Here is a 25,655-nt window from a genome sequence, read left to right as displayed (position 1 = left end):
GCAGCACCTGTCTGTGAATGCATGCAGCAGTCTTCTGTAAACCCAGAAACTAGGTTTTATACCATTCAAAAATGATCCTATGTAACTAACGCTGCTTTGATAAGCAGAATACTGCAATACTTTTGATCCGATCACCTTTTACATCTCAAGAGCATATTGGACTAGTGCAATCGTACAGCAAATTACCTTTGCCAAGAAAATGTGCTCCTTGGGAGAGGACAATGGGGCATCCTTCCCACATATGATAGACATTGTTTTGCTCTTCAGCATGCTGCCAGTTCAAAGATTCCCAGTTTTCATAGGGAGTATGCACTTTTTTCAAAAATATGTCACTGAGACACCCCACAAATCCCTTCTGGACTATCATCTTCATCCCTGCAGAAATGGAAAATAATTTTTTAAGCCGATCACCTGCAACTAAATACAGGGATTAATTTACATGTGTTATACCCACTCACCCTATTGTATATGTGCATGTATGCATTGAGAACCAGCCATCAACCACTTAATAAACCTAGTCTCTAAGCTAAATCCAGATTTCTGAATGGGTCTAGTCACTAAGGACAGCAGCTACTGCTATGTAGATGGAAAATATTAAACTTTTTGAGCTTTTGCACACAGATGTTTTCAAGTCAACAGCATAGATCTACTCCATGAAGATTCCAAGGAAAGTTTTCAGGTTTATCCTCTTTAAACAAAACAATAATTGTGAAGAAAGGCATGCATCTGCTGAACAGGAAGAAACTGTGTTGCAGAAGCTTAGGTAGATGAATACATTTCTAGAAGCTCCATCAGGAAGTTTTTCTTTCTTTGTTTGGATTTAAAAAAAAAAAAATAGTAATTCATGACTGCTATCTCTTTTTCTTTATCGGGGACAAAAATATAATGCAGGATTTTATAGATGGCATTCTCTTGAATGGTATTAGAGTCAATCTCATTTTGATATTTAGTTGAGGTTTTTGATGGAGGCATCTTGCATTACTTTATGAACCAAAGTTTTTGAACATCACATGCACACGTTTCTGGCTTTAGTAAACTGAAATAAAGGAGGACAGAGGAACTTGTACTCTTGTGTACCTCACATCAAGTCATCAACTAGATTTCACATCCTTATCAGTGGTGGGAATAAAAATTTAAATAAACAATTTGGCTTTTAGGTTTATATGAAAAAAAGCACAAGTCTGGATATGAATCCACTGAGAACAGTTGATTGCATACTGGTTTTGTATGCAGTCACCTCTGTTATCTGCTGGTAGAATGTACACTTGACATATAGACCAAGTTTATATATGAAGATGTATGTTTATTGATTCTGTGGAAGCCCGTTACAATCCAGCTCCACATAAATACAGCTGTAGAATACAGATATATTAATACACCACTGAGGTCAGCGCAACAATCCCTGAAGGATCAGACTCACACCTAAAAAGGCCAACATGTTGTATCCCTGCATCTCAGTAGGATGCATAACCCTGTGCTTAAGCTAACAAAAACAGTTTGTATGTGTATTTTGGAAAAGAATTTGGGAATCTAGATTGTAAAACATACCCATAAGTTCCACAGACATACCAGTTCTGTATATGGAATTAATTAAAACGTACACAGACCTTATACACTGCTTTACTGCTAATGAAATCAGCTATATAGATATTTCAATCTAGCCTGAAAGATAAAATTCAAAAAACTGTACAGACTTATTTTTTATTAAAACAATTATGTAAATAATGATGCAAGTTAAGTACTGCCCTCTTATTTCTGACACAATGTCAATGCAGCCTACAGTACTGGAAAAGCACTTAAGTCAGTGCCACTGTATAGGATTCATTATACCACAGTCATACTCACCTACATCCTTTCTCACAATAGTATAACCCTGTGGAAGTCCTCCAACAAAAACTCCTGTGTTCTCTCCAATAATGGTACTGCCACTAGTTGCTAAGGAAGAACCTGGACAAAATAGGTCATTATTCCTGTGTTCAACGCTTTCAACACATTTTCAACTCAATAACAGAATATTGATATTTGGTAGAAGAGGCTAATGTAACACAATATCCTAATACTTTCCCATACATATCCTGGAAATATTTACAGCTCCGTTTTACAGAAGAAAATTAATGCAATCATAGATTCACAAGCACAAAAAGACAAACTCCTCCCCACTTAAATTATCAAAGACTCACAATGGACAGATAGCTCAGATGCACAGACAAAACAGTAGTGATTTTGTCAGAAAATTGAGTGAATTTTTTGCTGCATGGATGAACACAGGTAGTGGAAAAGTAAGCAAGTGAGCAATACTCTCAGCAATACGTAAATAATAAAGCAAAATGAAATTGAATTGATTACCTGTGTACTGCCCATCCACTGTGATGTTTCCCAGTGCTTGAATTCTTGTAGCAATTATTTGATGCCAACTGTTATCGTTGTACTCTCTTCCACCATCATTAGTTGGAGTGACTGCTACTGCAGATCCCTTTTTAACAGAAGAATCTGATTTAGAATATTATGAAGGGAAGATTTAGGGTTATACCTTACTCTTTGTAACACTCTGTGGTATATAACATCTAAAAATAAAGACAAAAGTCCTCTGTTTAACTTCTTCTGGAATACTGAATGATGTTTAGGACAGATTTCCCCACTAAATTAACCTTCTCAAATAATAAATGAGGGATCAAGGATCCAGTTCAGTTTCTATTAAAAATAGAAAACCCTGTGCAGTTTCTCTGATAAAGAGAAGGATGAGGTACAAATTACTGAGGATCATGTCACTCAGATTTATTTTTTTATTTACTTTTTTAATTGAGTTTTTATTTAACTACTTCACGGATCGCTGTGGTTGTGAAGTTTGATGGCCATGATTCAATGTGCCATCCACAGAAATCCAACAGGATTGTTGACTGCAACACCTGTCTACAGGAAAGGACCTAAAAATTATATGTATTTGTAGGACAGTATGAAGATGCATGTTCTGTCCCTGTTAACCTGGTATCAAAAGAACATGAATTTTTAGGTGAGAGAGTATAATACATTTATGGTTATGAAGAAAAAGGTCATACCAAGAGATTCAGGAAAGACAAAAAAAAAAGAAGGTAGTTATTGAGGATGCTTTTACCGTACAAGTGATGCTTGTACAAAGTTTTTAAATTTAACTAGAATTTTTATCTGGTTTTATTCAAAGTAAAAAATATAGTTATATGAGGGGTTGAATATAGAGACATCCATAACAAAATGCAGAGAAATCTTTTCTGAATTGCTGAGTAAGAGGAATTTAACAGATGCAGTTGCAAAACCAAATCTCAAGGCTGTAAACAACCAAAATAAATACCACATGAATTCAGGTAATGATGCAATAAAAATAAAATTAGTGTATTTCAAGAAGTTTCCCTGAGATTTACATCCAAATAATCTTCTAACTTCACAATAATTCCCGTAATATTGTCTCAGGACTTTATAACATACTTGAACCATCTGGGAACTCGAAGTTATTCTGTTGAATTCACAAAATAGAACTGTCCCATATAGCAGGCAACTACTGAATGTAAGAAACATTTCTTTACATAGGCACTACATAACATTAAAGACTCACAACCTCTGCAGTTATTTTATGGCTTAAGACAGGCTTCAAAAAAACAATTTCAAAAAAATATGTAAAAGAAAAATAAATGGTTCCTTAAAATCTGAGGGTCTACCTTGCTACTTTGCAGCAGCAAACCAGACAGTTCAGATTATTTCCTTTCCCCAGATCTTCTAGTACTCTTTCTGGCTGAAGGACCTTAGAGTTATTGCACATGAAGAAGACCTGTTGATAAAAACAACCACCTATCGTGATTAATAATAAAAGTCTTAATTATTAGAATTTATTACTATGCCTTTAGTGATGTGCATCTATTAGAAATTCCTTGTCGACATACAGATTTATGAACACAGTATACATTTTACAGTACATTTTGAATTGGTGATTGTCACTACGTATCCTGTGTATGAAAGTACGTATGATGCGTACATACGTACACAATTACAGAATAAAATAATTTCCCGTGAATATTTACAGCATGTTTCCTACTCCATTCAGCCAGCATCTTGGTACTGAGGCAGTTTGTACAGCGGTCCTCGTTCCCATGATAACAATACAAAGCTATATATCCTTACATACTGATGTGCAGTTTTTCATATACTATTTTTTATTGTCTTCTCTCCTATTTCAACATTTTAATATTTTACAAACACACATTTCATTATCGTAGTTTAATAATTAAAACCAGAACTGGTGTCATGCCCAATTAATGTGCCCTGGTAGCATGCCCATTAGTTTTTCCATTAGTGAATTCAACAATACTAATGGGATTACTAGCATGGGATGCTAATTGGGCGTGACATAAGAAACTGGCTTACTTCTTAGCATACCCTTGCTAATGATGAAATTAATGAGCATTTTATTAAATGCTGTCTCATCAAAGTGTACTTAGTTAGCGTTAAAATTGTTACAAACGATGCTGCATTCTAAAGATCAGGTGCCTGAATAAGTGGTTCTTCATATTATGTTTGGCAACAGTCTAGAGCATTAACAATTTTATACATCAGAAACCACATTTATTTGTAACCAATTCAATCTGGGACCACACAACCATATGTGCTAGCCTGTGCTTAATTTCAGGGGGGAAAAAAAAAGAAAAAAAAGAAAAAAAGAAAAGAGACAGTGTTGAGGGTTCAGGACGTACTGCATTGGAGGCCTCTCTATGACATTTTATCCAGAACTAGCCAAGTGACTCTGTGATCATATTCAAATAACCCGTTGTGAAATGGCTTGTTATGCATGTTGGAAATCACACATAGGGTACTAAATCTGGATTAGTTCACTGAGTCATACAATAAGTCTTAATATTTAGTAGCTCTCAGTAATAACTAAGTAAATATAAATCTCTGTGGCTCTTCATGCTGGTGTTTACATTCATAAAAATATATAGAAACATCACAAATATGGATCCTCAAAGATACTGTCTAGGTGAAAAAGTCTGAATGTAAATACACTTCTCCCAGTCAAGTTCTTTCAGTGACCAAACTCCTGCCACTGAGAAAGTGAACAAGTACTGAAGTTTCGCCAATGCCAAGCAGTAAGGTATAGTTGGAACTCATAGCTGGGTATTCTCCACCTTCCTTTTTTTGGGCAGTAACAGCTCACCCTCAGACCATGCCTACTACACTTCAGACTCTGCTCGAGCCACAGGCAACGAGGAAAGTATCTGGTGTTCCTCCTTCTTGCTGTAAGGTTTAGTAAATGGATCATCTTCTAAAACGGAAGAGCTGGATTCTATTCCCTCCATATTGCGAGAAGAATCCCAATATTCATATCCTCAGACTATCCTAATCACTAAGGGAAAAAGTGCTCCAGATTGGCCTTCAATTTCCACTGTTAGTGATTTCACTTTGTATAAAATATTCAGTGCTTCCCTGGGAAAAAAAATACAACAAATGACCTGTAGCTACTGAAAGATAACTATAAATTTAGCTAGAGTTGATTGCGTAATTTAGGGGAGGATGTAAAAGGCATTACAATGAGGAGAAACTCCACGGACAGATGAAGGTTTGCAGGCACACAGAGTTTGAAGGAAGGTCTATGGAACAATTTGATTATGCAGACAAGACTGAGGAAGACATTTCTTAGGAAAAAACCTCATGCTTCCTGGACCATGAATAGAAATTTGCAAAGAATGACAGTAAAACAATAATGAGGAAAGAAGAGCAGCTCGACAATACAAAAGGGTGACAAAAGAGATGGTCAGACAACAGCTTGATGAACGGTGGTGTACATAAAGTTGAGAGAAGTATGACTGGACAGGAAGAAAAGCATTTGAAATTAACGCTTAGAGAAGGAAGAAGTCAGGCTGCTGAAGACTCCCCACTAAGAAGACTTGGCAGGACTATCCCCAGAGCAGATACAACAAAGAGAAAAATGCGCTGCTGATCATGAGCAAAGATACAAACCAGAATCCTGAAAGGGACTAAGGGTAAAAATAATTAACCTGTGACAGGACACAGCTGGAAGGGAGCACACAATATTACACAAAGCTGCTCTGGATAAAAAGCAGCAGAGTCACAATTATCATCAAAAAGAATTTTTGCAGTTTTTAAGAGAAGAGCACAGAGGCACGGCTATAAATGTTTATCATATATGCCACAATCATAATTAGAGAAAACAATGCATAGAACCTGGCTAAGAAACCACATGATATGAAAAAGAAGCAATTAAAGCATTCGCACACTAATGCAAACTGTGATACACAAATGAAGGATTAACTATTTTTTTAATTTTTCTTAAAACACTCACTGAACCAGCCATATAGGCTAGTTTAGACTTTGTGAGAGGAGGTAACAATATGGAAGTGATGGTCATAAAAATCAGCACGGGACAGTTGTCCCAAGCTGATTCAAATGAAACACAAAGATAAAGAAAGATATATTCATAAACAAGTAATTTGTTAAAATTCAAAATAGCAACTACTGAAAATATTGCTGAACTAAGAAGCTCTAGGGACTGAGTATGGACAAAACCTGGCATTTTTTACAGTTAAAAGACAGGGGGGAAAGGGGAAAAAAAAAGAAAACAATAAAAGCCCCAACCCAGCCACTCTCCCACGTGTCCCCCTTCCTCCCCATCTCCCAAATACTGTGAATCCAACCAAAGACAAGCTCTTCTAGGGAATGAGTCCAACCTAGCTGACAAAGCTACTTCAGAAGGAGCAGATCTGCAAGCGGGGCCTAGGAATACTATTTGAAGCACTAAAATGCCAGTTGAAAGATATCCACTCCCATTAAAACAAACAACAACAACAACAACAATCAAACTATTACACCTAGAAAGATCTTACAAAGGAAATAAAAATTCATTTTCTGTTAAGTGAAGGTATAAGTATAAAAAAGACAAAACAGAACTAGTACCTATTAAATTGTGGATGAGGGCAACATTAACAACAATGTTAAGCATGGTCCTAAAAATTGAAGTACACAGTGACTCAGTTTGCAACAAGGAAAAGAAGAAAATGCCTGTGTGTAAATGCAGTGAAAATGAGAGAAATTTGTATCTTGGCGACAGAAGCAGAGCTAATGTTTCCTAGAGCACAGGGATCACATACACACTGGCCTCTGGGCAGCACCATGTCTCCTTTACAGATTTCTCAGAGCTAAGGAGGAGCTTCACTGCTGCACAACACCTCTGCATGGTCATGGAGCACCAGTGCCTGGACCATATCAGAGTTCAGGAAGCAAAAGTTAACAGTGGATTGTCAAATCTCTAAATCCACACCATTTTATACTATTAAGCCTTTCTGTTCAACCCCACAGAGCAGTAAACACAGTGCCAATCACATAATTAGACACTGAGGCGTGACAGAAGATAGGGCTGATGCAGCGACCAGGCCTTCCAGCAACACGGAGGCAGTAGTAACCTTACAGAAAGGATGCACATATATGGATATGTATGATACCACGTTATGCCAATACAATTCGAAAATCCAATAATTACTTACAGTTTCTTGCATATGTATGAAAGATAACTGAGTCTGTAATGTTTTTTTTATTCCATGAGGAGATCCCATTTTGGGGTGCAGAGAAAACAGAAAATACCCAAATAGAAATGCAAGGAATGTGGCCGTATTTTTAATTTTGTGGAATGTATTTGATAATATTTCCCTCAGTATTTATGCCTGTCGTCTTTATTACTAGAAGCGAGAGACGACTTTCATCTTATTAATGGCAAGACGTCGATTTCAGCAGGAAAAGACAAAATCTCAAGATCGGAGGCTTAAAAATAATTGGCTAAGAAATATATAACCTTTATTTGCTAATTCAAAAACTAGTTCTGCCCATCTCTAAAATCTTGGCACATTACGCTGTAGTGGGGTTCAGTGGTACTGACAAGAAGTCCCAACCCATAAAAATGCAAAACAAAAGAATCATGAATTGTGGCAAACAAAACAATGAGCAAAGCTTTAGCGTTTCAGTGTTTCTCTCCCCGTAATGTCCAGTTACCCAAGGGTTCTGAACAGCCAGTTAACTTATATCAATTAAACAATAATTTAAAAAAAAGGATAAATATGTAAAGAAGTAGTGAAAGGAATAATATAAGCTATTTTTGTCATATCCTGTCTTTTGTTGTACCTGTGGATCAAAAAGAAAGTAAGGACGCCCACTCCTCAGTTGAAGTGCAATGTATTCATCTTGATTCCCAGGTGATGCAGAGAAAAAAATCAAACCATCAGGTTCCTGGGTTCTAAATTTCACTTTAATACCTGGTTAGAAAAAACAAGCAGATGGTTAATGCCAAAAATGGTTCTTATGCATTCTAACAGCACAATTACAAATAAAAAGTTGTTTTAAAAAGCAGTAAAATGGCAAATCAAATTCATGGAGGTTTTCCTCGCTTAAAACCCACCCCTGCCACTCATTGCAGGAGACATTTTACTAATCCAGACTGAATCAGCCTTTGAGAGAAACGTCTATGATTCCAGAGCCCTTACTCTTCCATAAAAAATGATACACAATTGTGACTTATGCTGTTCAGTAACTTCTTTATTAAAAAAAAGTTATTCAAATATCAGCATACTATTCTAATAGTTGACATTTCACTTGTGGATTTTCACTTGTACCTTAACATTTGTATTCATAAAGTAGGAACGAGGTTCCTGCATGGAAGGATTTCTATGAAGAATGGTGGGGGGTTGGCTTCAAAAGATAGACAGATATATATACACATATTTATATGTATATTTATATATATTCTTTTATAAATACATATATTTAAGTGCACAAAGAACACCTGAAAAAGAACAGGTGTTAATAAAAATTGGACACATCTCAAGGAACAATTGATGAACTAAGCTTAATGAAGAACTTCCCAAATCATTATCAACAGCCCTTCCATTTGGCTTCTGATAAAATATTGTCTCAGCACATGAAACATCATTCAAATGACATATAAGAAAAAAAAAAATCTGTATTTTTCTTACATTACTTTTTACCAAAAATAAAATATCAAAACAACAACCTAATTAAGCAGCTTGTAAATACTGGAGTATTGTTTTCCATGGTATAAACTTACTCAGTAACTATCTAAGGACACATTAATGAAACAATTAATAAATTATGCATCCAGTTTTGAGAAGGATAATTATGAATAAACAAGTTTTGGATAACCAGGAGTCTTTTATGACTATAACACCTTTCTTTTAAGCTATCTCGTGGAACATCATCTTACAGAAACAAGTAAGAAAATTACAAAACCATATGCACAATTTGGCCCAAGTTTCTAATATGCAAATCCAAATATCGCAGGCTGAGTCTGTGGTGGAACCGTGCCTTTACTGAGCTATTTTTTTCGCAAAGGGAAATGAAAAGGCAGCAATAGCAACATCTACCTATACTCTACACTTCCATGACATTTTTGCATAAAATGCTTTTTACAGAACAGGATAGTTTATTGGGTTTTACTCAACTCCATCGAACTATTTAGTCTTTTCACACACATTTTCACTCTTACGTCAGGCAGAAAACAATAAGTGACAAAAGTTTGTCTTGTAGACTCTACAGCATCCATATTTTAAAAAAAAATTATAATTCTGATGCACATTCATAGTAGATCGTGCTTGTTAATTACCTATATCCATAAGAAATATCCTTTGACCCTATTTCTTAATCACATGAACGTTTTCATGCAAATCACACGATGCACTCACAGATATGAAACGTACTCTCTAGGCAATGAAAAATCAGTCACGCTATTACAATACCTGCAAAAAGCAGTTGTACATAAGTAATGCCCACCAAATAAAAAACCCTACAAACGCTGTCCCTACTTAAGGAAAAGCATAGCTTTGCCTGGCTCAGAAACAACCGCTACGCTGTACTTTGAGGTTCCAGGTATTTCCGGCTGCAGTATCTGCTGGAGCGGCTGAGACTGATGGTCTCTAATCCCAGCACTGGAGAGCACAGTTAACTTAACAAACTGCCAGCATTTTTATCGAGCTGCCAAAAGACATTTCTGAAAACTAAAGGAGCCCTCCTCACACCTGATTCAGAAGGACAAATACTAACAAAATAATTGCATTTCTGCAAAAACACCATTATTTTATAATGTTGTGTTAAAAAAATAGAAATTAAATGGTTCATAAAGGTAATATTGCAGCAATTCTAAAAGTTTTCAAATGTTATGCAGGAGCTTTCTTTCTTCTTTGGATATTGAAACCTTAACTGCTGCCTGTAGATTTGCCATAGCTTCGTATAAAGTATTGATGAGTCAGGAACTGACTCAGTCACAGCCCATACAGCAAATTCTAAATTCATTTGTCACCTATTACATAATTCAGAAAAGGACTCTGTCCCTTTAAGTTCAGGTAGCTTTGAAGTTTCTCATAAGATAAGGAAGTTCATATAAGCTAGTTCTAAATAAGTACTTTCAAACCTCAATATTAATATTTTCTTGTATTTCTAGAAGTGAGTGCAATGGAGAAAACAATTAAGCAAACTTCTGACCCACAAATAATATTTTCACTGCAAGAGAAAAACATATGGAATTAATATTTTTCACAGGAAGATACTAATTTAAAAAAAAAAAAAAAGATATGAAAAGATTTCTCAAGTCCAGGATGGACCTCATGTTCAAAACAAAACAGAGCCAGAAAACCAATTCAGACTTGTAACAGCTAGGTCGCTGTCATTCTTCTGCCTTATTGACACTGAGCACTGAAAATGGACCTTACTTAACCTGACCACAGACAGCTCTCCTTTGGAAATCTGAAAAGTTTCAAAGAACTTGAAAACCACCTTGGATCACCAGAAAAACTTTCTTTTTTTTTTTTCTTTCTTTTTTTTGGGGGGGAGGGGTGGGGGGGTGGGGTGGATTTTGCAAGAAAATGTTTCAAATACTATTTCAGTATGCATGTCTAAAACCTTAACTTCCGTGTTAGATACAACAGATAAACAGGAATATAAATAAAATAGTGACATTACAATTACTTCCATAATTTGTCTTGTTCAGAAACCGCGTCTCAGCCACGCTACCGAGGCTACTAAATCTTGGATGGAAAACAGGACCATCTGTGGGGCATAGTAGGAATGTACTTTTAATCAACTGAATCTTGAATTGCAACTCAAGGATTCACCTAACGGTGACAAAAGGGATCGGTCCACAAGGTGTTGTTATCATTTCTGGGTTAAAACACAACAGGAAATTCTACTACAAATTAAACAGTAATGTATGTAATTCAAATAAAATCTTTAAGTCCATTTCAAATTATAGCTGCAATTGGAGAAGCTGTCAGAAATCCTTCAATTATAAATAAAGAAATTTCTTCAAGTTCTGTAATTGAATTTCTTTAATTATAACGGCATTGTACAAAACATAATACAAGCATTGTATACAGTGAACATAAAAGACAAAAAGAATAATACACGGTAATAAAAGGAAATTACTAATATTATTATTAATTTTTTTAAGTATCCCAAAGTGTGTTAGGACAGACTCTACCCGTCTCTAAGGATGAACATAGCTTCAACTTATGCAGTAGCGGATTGTGATTAGATTTTTATCCTAGTTTCACAGACGGCACAACCAGGTTAGCAGAGGAATAAGGATGCGAGTGACCAATGCGGGCATTTTAAAGGCATTAAACTAAGCAGCAATATCAGCGTGCTACCCTGTGAGTGCACACCATTTTGAGAGTTCCTTTTAGTAATAAGGCTGATATTAAAATGAAAAAGACAGACTATTACAGTAATGTCAGATGAGTCAGAACCCAGCTTTTTGTCTAACACAGAAAAAGCATATGAGACTATTTTTATATCCCGTCTTTGCCTCCCTCGTGTAAGGCTTGAAAGTCTGAGAACTTCATCAATATTTCAGATTCAGAGTCAGATTCACATCTGGATGCGAATTCTTCTGCTGCAATTCAACATAGCGTGTGAGATCTGCACAAACGTATTTAACAGGCAAGAATGTGCTCTTAAGAAACTGACTGCATTTTTGCTTACAGTAAGTTTACAGAGCACACGGGATTATTTTCAGTTTAGAAGAGGCAGTCGGTTGTCAGGGGGAAAATGTTAATAAACTAGAGCACCTCCCAGATTAGCATAATATATACTAATAATTTATAATTATTACAGAAATAAAAATAACTTCTGACTGATGCTAAACATCTTTTTCTTGCAAAACAAAAAGTTTAAAATTGATTTTGTTTGACCAAGAAATTTTATTCACCCAGACTAAAGAGATTTTACTACCTGTGAAACACCTTTCCAATTTAACTGAATTGAATTTAGTTTGGTTCTTTTAAAAAAAAAAAAATCAGCATTTCAAAATACAAAAATATTCACAGTACTAAAAAATTTTCTTCTGATTTTTTTAAATTTTGAGGAAGCAGAGTTGAGAGGAGAATGCAGGCAGAGGGCTACATACTTCAATACAGTAATTGAAGACATCTTTTACAATAACAGCTGAGAAATTTCAGCAAAGTGACCCACTGAAAAATTAATCTCTTTGTCCCATGCACTCAGCTAACACACCTATAAAATACCTTTCTCTACAACTGGATGTTCAGAGTCCAGCTCAAAATAGCCAACAAATGCATGTTATTATACTCATTAAATACACAGAAGTTGCTACAAGTCTCAAAAGTCCCATGCCCCTTCATCAAAACCTATGTATAACCACATGAACAGATCCATCCAAAAGTGGCAAGAACAGACGCATACAGGTATTTCCAACCTGGATGCGGTCAACAAGAATAGCGTTAGTTTAATTTTCATACATACATCAATCCCGACCCATATGCATAAAATTTAAAAGTAAGAATAATAATTAGATAACCTAGCATATTATGGACATTTCCTTTGTGAACTTAGGAAATCATAAAAGGAAAAAACTGCACATTACAATGGGAAAAAAATAAAAAGAAAAAAACCCTGCCTGATATCGAGAAAATCACAAAGCATTATTAGAAATGAAATTTGCATAATCTGTGAAGCACATAAATTTTCAGTGCAATTTCTCCAAGAATTGCACAAACACAATTTGCATTTCCATTCTACTTATATCCTTACATGAAATGGTGTAAATAATTATATAATTGTACATTCCAATCAAATGAACAGAAAATTGTCGACAAAGAAAGCAATCTCTTTATGCTCACTAAAGCGCTTTTTTGTGCATAATGCCAACTAAAATGAATAGAAATTGTACATAAAATTTTGACTACAGCATTGTGCTCTGAGCACAAGTCCCTTCAGGATGACAAACATTAAGCATTTACTTAACACTGAGATTGTGTACCAATGCTTTTGCCTAATCAAAGCACATTTTCACACAGAAATTATAAAACAAAATTTGATTTTAACCATTGAGGTTAACTGTCAGTTACTATACACTTCCTTTGAATTAATATTTAGTTGTTATTCCATGAGAGTGATTCTGCATGCTACATGTCATTACAATAGCTAAACCACATTTAAAAATGTATTTTTAATAAGAAAATGCACCTTTCAAAAAAAAAAAAAAAAAGAAGAAGGGAGACTTCACAAAAATGGATCAATATTTAAAGCAGTTTCACGTAATGGACAGTGGGATTAGAGGAAAAGAAACAGCTCAGAGGACACTTTCCTGGACATACTAATGAAGATCCTCTGCTGAATACAAGGAGCTCTTCACACTTCGTGATGGCCTATAGCTTTCTGGATTTTGTTGAGAGAAGAAGCTGGAAAGTATTCTTCCCAAAACTCTCCAACATCTTTTGTTGTCTTTGGTACAGGAACAGGCTCCATCCTTTACTGTTACCTTAATGTGTTTGAAAACATTCTTGAAGTTCATCATCACGAACATTACACTGACTTAGTAATTCTCTTGATGAAGCAAATGCTGTTCATTTCTGAAGTGCTTTAGTTTTCCAGTAGAAATTTAAAATACATACTTGAAAGTCATATATATATGTCCATATGCCTATGTACACGCACACATATATATTTGCACATGCAAACATACAAAAAATTTTCCCCAACTTTTTCCAAACTGTAACTGGAGTGTCCAATTGCAGGTCAGCAGCCCCTTGTCTTTTGTGATGATAGTAAAACCAGGAGAACCTAAAAATCCATTGGTTTTAAAATTAGATTGTACACCCTCCCCTCCCCCCATATTTTGAAAATGACTAACTTTATTGAGAATCACACAATTAGAAGACCTTTTTTCTTAATATATGCTCATAATACCTCAAACTGCAAAAAAACCCTAAGTCAAACTAAAAGGTTGAAAGAGCACAAAGAATACGATGAGTGAATGAAAGGAGGAAAAGTGTGTAACACCTCTTGTGGAAACCAACGATCAGGCAAAACCCCAAATCCTCTTGATGAGAACTGAAAATTTCTTTTACACTAAAATGACTAATTTGATACCTGTTTTTTCTTATTTTGCTTGCTACCCCATTATACCCACTACTGGTAAAACAAACAGGACATTTTAGCTTTAATCTTCTTACTACATAACCCAAATAACTTCAGTCATGTTTGCATTAATGCTGCATTAATCATGTTGTTGCGTATTAATGAGTTTTCAGGCTATGCTAATTACTGTCATAGATTCTGCAGCAGCCCATTAAATATACAAATTACAGAATTAAAGAGCCAGAGCTCTTCATGATTAATCTTTAAATGGAGAAAAACTAATGATGTCTGTACAAAGTTTCTCTCCACTTTTGGCTGACTGAGCCCAATGAACAATCAATTAGAGCATTTGAAGAATAAGAATATCGCACATACTAAAAGACGTGTTATGCTGTTATTCTACGCAGAAGACACACATTTATAAGTTTCTATCAAATGGACTTCTGTAACACATTCCAGTCTTTAAGGTCTCCTGAAGAGTTGCACAGGGGTAAAAGCTATAGGATATTCCAATTCATTATTGCATACTCATAGGAAGCTCCCGGTTCCATATGAATATAGTAAATCAATCTTCTCCTTTTAGCAAGGACACAAGTCCTGCTACTCCCTAGTAAGAAAGATTTACAGCAAACCTTGGTGAAAAGAAAGCTAAGATAAGTTTAAAGTCATTTGATAAGATTTGATGTATTAGTAGCATTTTATCCCCTCACTTACAGAGTGATGCTTTTTCAGTAATAGTGCAATACCTAGTGGTTAAATCAAGAGATTCAAAATTAGGAGACCTTGAGTTTGTACTCAGCCAGTGACTGAGGTATGTCACCCAAGAGCCATCATTTAAACCCCCTGCCTCCATATTCCGTCCTGAAGAATGGTGGCCAATATCACTTGTGTAAGGTTCTGCTTGAAAAATTCATTACTGCTTTGTTCTGCATGGCCTTAAATATAAATCAGCAAAATTCCCACATGTATTCAGAAAAATTACCTAGGCACTAGGTATTTACTGACATTTGAGAAACACTAATATATATAAAAAAGGGTATTAGTCTAACCTTTTCCAAATAATGCATATTATGCAGAATATTACAAGACTTCCCTAAAGAGAAGACTCTCAGTCCGTATTAATATTATTCTGCGCATCAATAGTTGCAGTTTAGAATTAACCAGGCGATTCCAGACCTGTCCAATCAGTTCTATATACCATGGAAAAGATAAATAAACCACACTTTATACACTAAAGATTTTGTATTTATATAAAGTAGTTCTTTATAAAAACAAACCTGCTCAGAGCAAGATTGATCATGGCATGAGCATACTCTCATATGAGGATAAAGTGAAAAAGAATGGATTTCTGCACTTAGTGCACAAGGAAGAAGACATAATACGAGCAGATGAGATTGCTTAGGAAAGGCAGATAGGCAGCAGAGCAGCTTTCCAACACATGCTCAATGCACAAACAAGACAGCGTTCAAGGAAAGTAAAAGGGAAGAAGTTCAAAGCAAAGACGTGCCTTATCACAGGCATTTTACAACTTCCCAGTGAAAAGAGAAACACCATTATGACAATCTGCAAAATCCTGGCACAAGAAGTATCTGAGAGTTTAGCAAGACCCATAAGGATCAGGAAAGTCTGACTACCTAGATTTATCTAAATAAATAAATGAAGAGCTAAGAAAAACATATATGAGAAATCAGTGTGAAAACTGATATGGAGATGCAGATGACACCATTATCTGGGAGCAGCCCTCTGCCATTAGAGTCAACATCCAGTTGTTTACACAGAGGTTTTAAGCAATACAATCATTAAAAAAACTAGTATCTTCATTCAAATTCATTTATTTAAGCTAGCCTAGGAACACAATTCATAACTGTCTTCCACTTGTATATATTGTGAGACTATACAACAGGCATACGTACAACCAACATTATTTTTCAGAGCATAGCTACCAGGTTAATGACTGTAATCACGAAATTCTAAGAGTCAAGTCCTGCTTGGGGTAGGAATCAGCTGCAAGTTTGTTTCAGTGTTGCTCTTAACACTGAAGTGAAATGGGAACACAGAGGAAACATCAGTCCAATATTCAGCTAATACTTTCTTTGCTGTTATTGTTCAACTTGAACAAAATTTGAGAAAATTTTACTCAAATGTGGCCTCTCTCAAACAATGCCTGTAATCTTTATTTTTATTTATTTATCATTACGTAGCCTGGAAAGAAGTTCAACAGGCTCTGATTTCGTTAGAAAAGGAAGAAAATAGTTTCTAGGAATAAGAATCCTTTCTGAGCAATTTTGTGAATTCAAACTATGATACTTAAAGTACAGAAATAGAGGCAAGCATTCATCTGCATTTCAGGTTAGAGAAAGAACTGTATTCCGTTACCCGTATGTGAATTAGTGCATAAAAAAGGTCATCTTATGCAACAAGGGTAAGGTGGGAGAGGCTTCTAGGTGTTAATGCAATGCAAATCATAATTACTAGAAATATGATGACAAGAAGAATCACTTCAAAGATTTACAACAGTGCAATCTATAAAAGGTCAACATCACAGAGAAATCAGAAACGAGCTGGAGGTCAGTAGTTGTAAACAGCACTTCAATTATAAGCCTTTAGTTAGTATTTCCAGCAGTAGTACATATGTAACACTGCACAGACAGTAATTTAACTGATCAAGGGAAAAGAGGATGACTAGAGCGGAGTAAAATACAAATACATCAAAATTAAAGTCAGTGTAATGATCTGAAACACAGCAAATTTAGACAACAGTGCATTAGCCAAGGCCGAATCTCATCACACCGCATCACAGAAGCTGGAAGCACAATAAGGTGGAAATCCTGCAGCAAGTGAAGAAGCTTATTGATTAGACAATGTACATATGGAACAGAGAAATAACTAAAATAAGCTAATGAGTGTCTTGAGGAATACTACAGGACAAAAATGGAAACGTAACAAGGAGGAAAAAGCCCCAACCTTTTAGACAGAAATATGACACCACAGAACAAATACTCAGCAAAAACCATAGCTTCAAGTTACAAACTCAGCCACAAACACTACTCGTTGTAAAACTGCAAAAAAGCTAACATATCCAAGTTTTGAGGTAGACCAATAAACTACAAAACTGCCAATTTAAGAACTGAAAGTAATATATGATATTTTCATCTAGTAATATTTGTGACAGTACTTCCCCTATTATCGACATAATGACCTTTCCCAGAGGAAGCCTAAAACTGGTATTTATTTATTATATTTACAGGAAATAAGTTCACAAAATGATTTCTATGGAATAATCAGCCGTACGTTTATATATACATAGCAAACTCACTTTTCCCACATTTATGGGAGAGTGTGCTAGATATACCATGACATACCTGCTGACAGTGAACAATTATTTCCTCAACCTCCATCAATTTAGGTGATTGTAAAGGTTCACTCATTGTCTTCTAAGACATTTGTCACCTAATGGAATTGCACCTTGAAAATTCAGCAGGTTCTGCTTTGAATGAGTTAATATTCCACTATTATATTTTGTTCTGCTATCCATGTGTCTCTATGACTAGGAACTACACACTCTGTAAATTAAGTGATTTATGGGATTTGGCATGAAACATTTACTGAAAACATACCCAAACACTTTGTAGCTCTTACACAGAATACTTTACTTCGAATATGATCCACGGCTACCAAAACACCATCTTCAACACCTCAAGTTTGGTTTCAGTGAAAGCCTCACCCTCACAGATCAAGACAGAATGAAAATAGAAAAGTTCGGTCCAACTTGTCTCGCCCTGGACGTGTAGGATTAGCTATAATCCTGAAAGATGGTCTTGGCCCTTAAATGACCACGTAATTAGAGGCATGAAAGTCAAAAGGATAAAGCCAACATGCTGGCTCTGTTACCGTAACAGTAAACTACTATGCACAATCTACAATACGCAGAAAACAGAGGCAAATCTGTGTGGAGAAGCTAAGAAACCTCGCAATTTTCTCTTAGAAAATACTTGAGAATATGTATGATCCCTGCTTTACCCTCACTAACGTTTCAAAATGCACAGAAGGAAGATTTTAGCATGCATTTAGCAGTCACAGTCCCTGGACTGCTTTTGAAAACAGAACTGGGGAAGCAAGGGGAGAATCGTCTTGTAGCAATTGTTCAGCATCGGCTGCCGTTAACATTTCCTTTTCCTTTCATGGTGTGTCACCATAAGTATGTAGCCCAACAATCAAACAGAAGATTTCATGTTGTTTGTCATACCTTAAGGCCATATTCACCAAATTCACCAACCTTCTTTGCTCTGCCCAGCTTCTGTAAAGAATGTGCCACAGAAAACATGACCCAGTGCAGTAAGCCAGCTGTGGAGGTTGCATCATCAATTTGTAGTCTGGCTTATTCCCAAAAATCAAACCCCTGCACTCACTGTAAGAGTCAGGCACATACAAAAGCATAAAACAAAACTAGCCTTGTAATGAAATAGCATTTATCTATCAGCTGCATAATCACACACTATGAAATACTTTCGGAGTGACAACTACAACTCAAACCCTCCCTCCCCCTCCTCTGTTTTTTTAGGAAAGCAATACAGTGGTATGCGGTGGACATGGAAAACCTGTACTACATCCAGTAATACAGCTAATGTGACAAACAGACCTCACAGGGGATAGATACAGCCAGAGATTATGCCAAGTCCTGCGTGCACTCACCTACCTGGGCAACCGAGACGGTACAGAATAATGCTGGCAGTAGAGGAACACAGAGGTAATGTCTTCCTCTTACCCAGGTGGGCTCACTGCTCCTCAGCTGAGGATTTGAGCTGAGATTTTTCACTGTGCCTCAGGATGCAAATGAAAAAGTAATAAAGCCAACTGAAACACAAAGCAGCTCCAGCAGCGATATCCGTTGGTGTTCCAGTGTGTTTGCATGTATGGTAAGGAGTTCATGACTTTCTCATGACTCTAATCAGTACTTGCAGTATATCTCTAATTTCTGAACTGCATCCATTGGTGCAAGTGGTAGAAAAGGTGATCCAGAAATAAGCATGAATAAAGACATTTCAATGGTACGAATAGCCATGTAACACAACCTGTAAGGGCTTAAATAAAGGGCACAATTTACACAAAGATTCAACTTGAGGCAAATGAGAAAGTCGGGAATATAGAAAACAATAATGACAGGAAATTGATATAGCACATAACATTTCCTAAATACTGTCGTAATTCTGTTTACCCAATGTAAGTTAAATTGCAACATTAAACAAGGACTAAATTAAAGTGCCAAGGTTGTGCCTTGCATTAAAAAAAGAACTTCCATAAAATTTCCCTTTGCTGCTTTCTGTGTACGTGCAGTTGATCCTGTCTTACACTTAAGACTCTAAATTCTTTAGGGCGGATGCTGTCAACTTTTTGTTCCCAATACAAGAGAGACATGTAAAGATTTACAATTCAACCACTTTTAATAATCTAAATAAAAAGAGATAAGGACAGTACTGAAAATACTTTCCTTAACAATTTCTTTCACATAGCATGATGTCATTTGGCCTCCATATATTGTCATATTTTCAGGCAGTTATTGATTGATCCTATGTCATCTTTTCAGAATTTTAATTCCTTATGGGATTTTTGAATTAAAACCACTTTGCTGTAGCCTGCCTTTGTGTTGATTTTTACATTATTACTTAAAACATGAGTGATTACAGAATACATGACTGACTAATTCTGAATGATGGTAGTAAGGAAATTTCTCCTCTTTTCCTGCAAAATTCACTGATAATTTTTTCTTCTCCCTCTCCCTTTCTCTCAAAGCATGAGACTCTGCAACACAGAAAATCATGATTGATTACAATATTGTAATAGATTAAATCAAAAGTGGGGGGTTGGATATACAACATTACTAAGAAGTACGAGGCTTTATATTCTATTGTTTCCAGTGTGACCAGTTTTGTATCTTCACCACTTGTAATGCCTCCTAGAAAGACATCCATATTCGAAACAAAAAAGCAACAATCCTTGGCCATGTGCTGTGACAATGGCTCCACGTCACCTTTTTTTCTGTCCCCTGTGTTGCCTGAGGATTCAGATGACAGCCAGCTTCTTTAACTCCCACTGATTATTCTAAAGTTTTGCTTGCAATGCCACAGCAGTGTAAGGGAAAGGCGGAAAAATTACTCACCTCATCCTTGACAAAGCAAAAACATTATCGAGATATATATGTAAAAAAAGATGCATATTTATAGAGACGCACACTGAATAAAAAAAAGCTCTACAAAAAATTCAGTCTAAACTGTGTTTTGCTACTAAAAGGGTGAACTGTAGCATTGTAGCAGCAAGGCACGTCTAGTGTAAGATGGCAGAGCCTCAGAGGAAAGCCGGCCAACATCTCTTGAACAGCATGTGGCTCTCAGCAATGTCGGCGCAGGAACGCTGCCGCTGCATCAAGCAGCTGACAGCAGGGCTCTCAGGCATGGGGGCTGACGGGTAATCTGGATCCCAAACTGCTGTAGAAAGGAAGTATTGGACTATCAAGGCTGACTCCAGAATACCCTGAAACCTATGAGGCTCAGCCCTGTCCCACAGTAAGAGCTCTGGGGAGGGGCAGCTTGTGAACTATTAACATCCTTCCTCCCATCACATGCTGCAGGTATCCTGAGGCTCTTAGGCGTAGCTTCCGACCAGAAAGCTACATTTTAGTTGGTGACTTATGAAGCCAGGAGAACGGGGCATTTCTGTCTTAAAGCAACCTTGAGCACTGGCCACTTCTCAGGCTGGCTGCAGTGGGCGGTCACTTTGCAATTCCGCAGGAGTACTGCGTTGCCCTGATTTCCACCTCTGACATTTCCCTGGCCCTTTCCTGCCTATGTAAAAGGCAGAAGGTCTGGCACAAAACCAATTATGCAGTCTTTGCTTCACCCAGGATTCCCATTCAGCTCATTTTTTCCCCTTAACACATGCAGCTCGGTAGCATAACCAGGTTTACACAGGAATATCCTAATTTTTTTCAAAATTAATGATGCTAATGTGAACCTAACATGGGTTTGGAATAAGTAGCTCAAATTGGCATATTTTGATCACTGAATGGGAACAACTTGTGAGAGAAAAATATAGAATAGACAGAAGAAAGATTAAAGAAACCTAAAGGAGGAAAATAAAATGTGAGAAACATCTAAATTTGAAAGTTAGAGTGCAGAGGCCATGTCCTTATAATACATTTCATCTTTTAAAAATACTGAACAAAACCTCCAAGACGTAATAATTAAATGTGCAAATTGTTTGTGAAGGAACTCAATCTGACTAGAGCCAAAACTTTCACGGAAGCAATTACTTTCATCCCAAGATAAAACGCTCTTTTCCTTCTACAATGCAGTAAGTCTTCCCAATGGCAGATATTCTCAAAAACACTTATCCCCCACCCCCTCCTTGAATCTGCCCCAAAAGGTTTCACCCCAGTTCCACAATTCACTTAATAATTTGTTTCTGACTCAAAAGATATTACCTGGGATAGTTGTACCTGCCAGTCTGGCCTTCGTTTTGTTCATCCAATTATGAAGGTTGATGGGAACAAAGACTGTAATTTGTGTAAATAGATTCCCCCTCCTCCCTCCCTGTCTCTGCAGCAAGTCACTGAATGACTTGAAAATGCAGAAAATAAAATCCCCCGAGGGCTAAAACTCCACTACACCAAAATTCCCACTATTTACTACAGAAGAAAGAGAATGCATTCTGTTAGTGACGGCACCTCTGCTGGCAAAGTTTCATTTTTAGTAGATCACAAAACTTTTAAAGTAAACCAGAATAAAAGAGAACTATTAGTTACCAAGCCTAAAAAAATGTCCTATATAAAAATGTGACACTATTTAACCATTTTTTTTTCTTTACTCGTGAGAAAATATGAGGACACACTCCACTCTAAGCATCAGTTGTTGTAACTCTAACTAACCTAGAATAACAACACTAATCCAAATTTACGTCCACGTAAGCATGGTCAGAACAAAGAATTTTAAACAGACAGGATTAGATACAAAGTAGCAGGTCAAATTTGGATTATTTCCTTTTATTTTTTTCCCCTCCCTGAAGTAGATAGCATGTTCCTTTCTGAACTCCCCAAGAATAGCATTCTAAACAGCACCAAGGAGTGCCATCAGTATAAGTAACAACGACTCTTGGAATTAAAGACCAGAACAGCATATATTTCTGCAGTCATCCCCCCCTTGCTAAGTATAGAGAAATATTTTATGCTACAACTACTTGCTTGTAAAACATTGCATAGATTTTATAGGACGGCAGAGAAAGACACCTTAAAAAAATATTCAGAAAGCAGAAGGCATGGCCCCCAAAAGCCTGTTTTTTCCACAATTAAAACTAAGTAAAGCTTGTTTTTCCAACAAATAAAACAAAGCAAGAATACAGCCAAAAAAGAAAAACTTCTTCTGCAACAATTATAGTAAGCACAGTATCATTTGCAGAAAGCACTGAAAGAATTTTGAAGTAGACATGCAGACCACTAAAGAAAAGTGGAGCTGCATAGCAGAAATTTTAGAAATCTTGAGTTATTGCAGCCAACATATTTTCAGAGAATAATATAATCTAAATCATAATCAGAACCACAGAGAGCAAATAATCACTTCTTAACAAGATAAAGATAGGACTTTAGCAGCAGCACAGGAAACAAGTTTAATAAATAAAATAGCGCAAAACTACAGAGTGCTTTATAAGTAATGGTTGATGTTTAAAATCTCTAGCAATTTGGAGCCAAAGCAAAGGGGCTAGCACCAGGGTAAGATGATCCAGTTGATATATTTTGGATCTGCTGAAATAAATCCATTTATAGGAGCATTTGCAGGATGACTAAGTTAAAAGAGCACTGCGACAGTCAGGCCTGGCTGAGGGAACGCCTCCTCCTACTGTCAATATTTCAAACTGATAAAGAGCTGACCAAGTGCAATCAGTGCTGTGATGAATAAAAGAAAGCTTGGGACCATTAACATTAATGGGACTTGTGTGGCTAAATGTTCGTATATTGTACTGAAAATTTACCCGATGGACCAAGAGAATTTTTTTTTTTTCTGCCCATGCTTCCCCTTTTCCCTGTACACTGTATATGATCAGTTTAAAAATATTTGCAACGTAATATAAATGTCTAAAATAACTTCATATGATTAATATCCCTTGAGTCTCTGGAGGAAAAAAAAAAAAAAAAAAAAAAAGAATTACAGAGCTCACTCTGGCTATCTGGAATACTTGAGAAAATAGAAATGCCAGTTTTATAAACACAGATAAAATTGGCTGATCTAATATCTCCAGGCAGAGTGCCTTAGCCTTGGGGCACAATGACAAAGACTCTAGCACCTGCCATCTACAATGTGTATTAGGGAATGGTTAATAAACTGGTACCCTATGAGAGCTGGATGAACTTTTGTGGGAAGACAGAAATTCAGATCAGCAACTATAGTCCTAAGAGCATATATATCCAGGATATGACCTGGTTCAATAGTTTTAATTCGAAACATGGCATCCTGTTATTCTTATCATCAATATTAAATACCTATCATACACCCAGTGCTGTACCAAAAGCAGATGACATAGCTTTTATCTCAATCCCCTCTTGCAATCTGGAAAACACCACGTGGTGCAAAGCGGGGCCAAGGGATCATGTTTAGGGTTAGGGGTGCTCAGAAGAACATGTTGTTTCATATTGGTATATCTTTATAGCGTAATTGGGTAAAATGAATTAATATTTTGCCTATATATCTATTTAATACAAAAAGTCTTAAGAAAGAATCTGATACGAGATTTACAGCTGTGTGAAACACCAGTGTGAAATTGTTGCTATAAGGAAAATATTTAAAGCTTTTATACTGTCTTTTAGCTTCAACAGAGTACTCTCAAAGAAGGTGGAATAGTATAGAGAAGATGTTGAGCCGGACAAAAAATTATCCCAATGGGGAAAGAGGCCTCCGTCTCGCAGGTTCCCCAGACAGAGAGGAAAAAAAGACCTTTGCAGCATTAAAGACAAGTAAATGTCCTTTATGACGTCAAGGCTTCAAGTTCCAAGGAATTTAAGCTGTGGTGGGTTTTTTTTTCCAAAAGAGGGAAAAATAAAACCCCATAATTTTACCCAAGATGAGCTGTCCCAGCTTTGAAAAAAATGAGTTGTTTTTATTTCTTAGCCTTGTTGACAGACAGGGATTGTATTTTCTTTAGTACCTACGTTATTTTAAAATCAAATGCTATATTGGAATATGCTCCTACTGTAGGCATTTAGAGATAAAAAGATTCACACATATGCATATATCTGTCACTCCACCCTGAACTCCTGCAGTCCTAAAATGGGATCATGGTAAGGCTTAAAGTAAAACTTTTAAGCCTGCTGATCAGTCCCAGCCTTTACTTACCATCTCATTGAGCCTTTGACCAACAAACTGAAAAAAAAATAGTGTGTGTGACTGAACAAGAAGGCTGGGATTCAGCTCATTATAGTACCGTGTGCTTGCACAATTAAACCTATTAGCAATATGAAACAAGATAAAAATACAGAATGCCGACAGAAGAATTCTGAAATGACAAAGAATAGGTTGTAAACCCCCAAAAGTGTGCAAACATGAAACGAAAGAAGAAAATGCCTTGTCAATAGACAATCAAAGAAAGAACAAGTTATTTTAAAATAACAGTTTTATAGGTCTCACAGGTAATGAAATCACAAACGTTGGAGACTGGAATTGCTGTGCTTAATTATCAGTACCACCGTATCATCAACTTCTTCACAAACACAGTTCAAAACACCAGGTTCCAGTCATGTCAGCTCAGGCTGGCAGAGACAGCAGCATACAAACACCCACCTTCTTCCACCTATGACTACCAAGGAGATTATGTCACTGCTTCTCAGGAATACACTTGGTCATAACAACTCACACCTTCATGACCTTAAGCAAGAACGAGATGCAATATTTTAGCTTGCATATAAAAAACAAAACAAAACAAAAAAACCCAGAATGCAGTAGCTGTATTTACACTCTTTGCCACAAGCACATCATCCCATTTGCTCTGCTCACTACACAGACTCTCCATAGAATATTAGGTCAAATGTAAGGTCCCAATATTAATCTTCATGGCCATCCATGGAAGTGGTTCAAGATATCTCAAGAGTGCCCTTCTCATTATGTCGGCGACCTCTCTGAACAACTGCTGTTAGTTTCAAGGCTCACCAGAGCAAGACTGAACTCCCTTTGCAAGAAGGCTAGAGGCCCTGGAACTCA

The 25,655-nt window shown here is 36.5% G+C and overlaps 1 protein-coding gene across 4 annotated transcripts in view; it reads right to left on the bottom strand.

The window, feature by feature from the left end:
• The window catches only part of USH2A (usherin), a 394,302-nt gene that overhangs the window by 243,578 nt on the left and 125,069 nt on the right, over positions 1-25,655 (bottom strand). For all 4 annotated transcript variants that reach the window (XM_074579436.1, XM_074579435.1, XM_074579437.1 and 1 more), the window contains 4 exons: positions 8,155-8,285; positions 2,347-2,473; positions 1,846-1,947; positions 187-375 (listed from right to left, as the gene is read on the bottom strand). In XM_074579436.1, coding sequence (XP_074435537.1) covers positions 187-375; positions 1,846-1,947; positions 2,347-2,473; positions 8,155-8,285 — 549 coding nt within the window. The remainder of the gene's footprint in view (positions 1-186; positions 376-1,845; positions 1,948-2,346; positions 2,474-8,154; positions 8,286-25,655) is intronic.

Source organism: Larus michahellis, chromosome 3 (assembly GCF_964199755.1).
Source record: "Larus michahellis chromosome 3, bLarMic1.1, whole genome shotgun sequence".
Classification (NCBI taxonomy): domain Eukaryota; kingdom Metazoa; phylum Chordata; class Aves; order Charadriiformes; family Laridae; genus Larus; species Larus michahellis.
The sequence above is the reverse complement of the archived record's forward strand: the minus strand, read 5'-3'. Positions and strand labels throughout refer to the sequence as shown.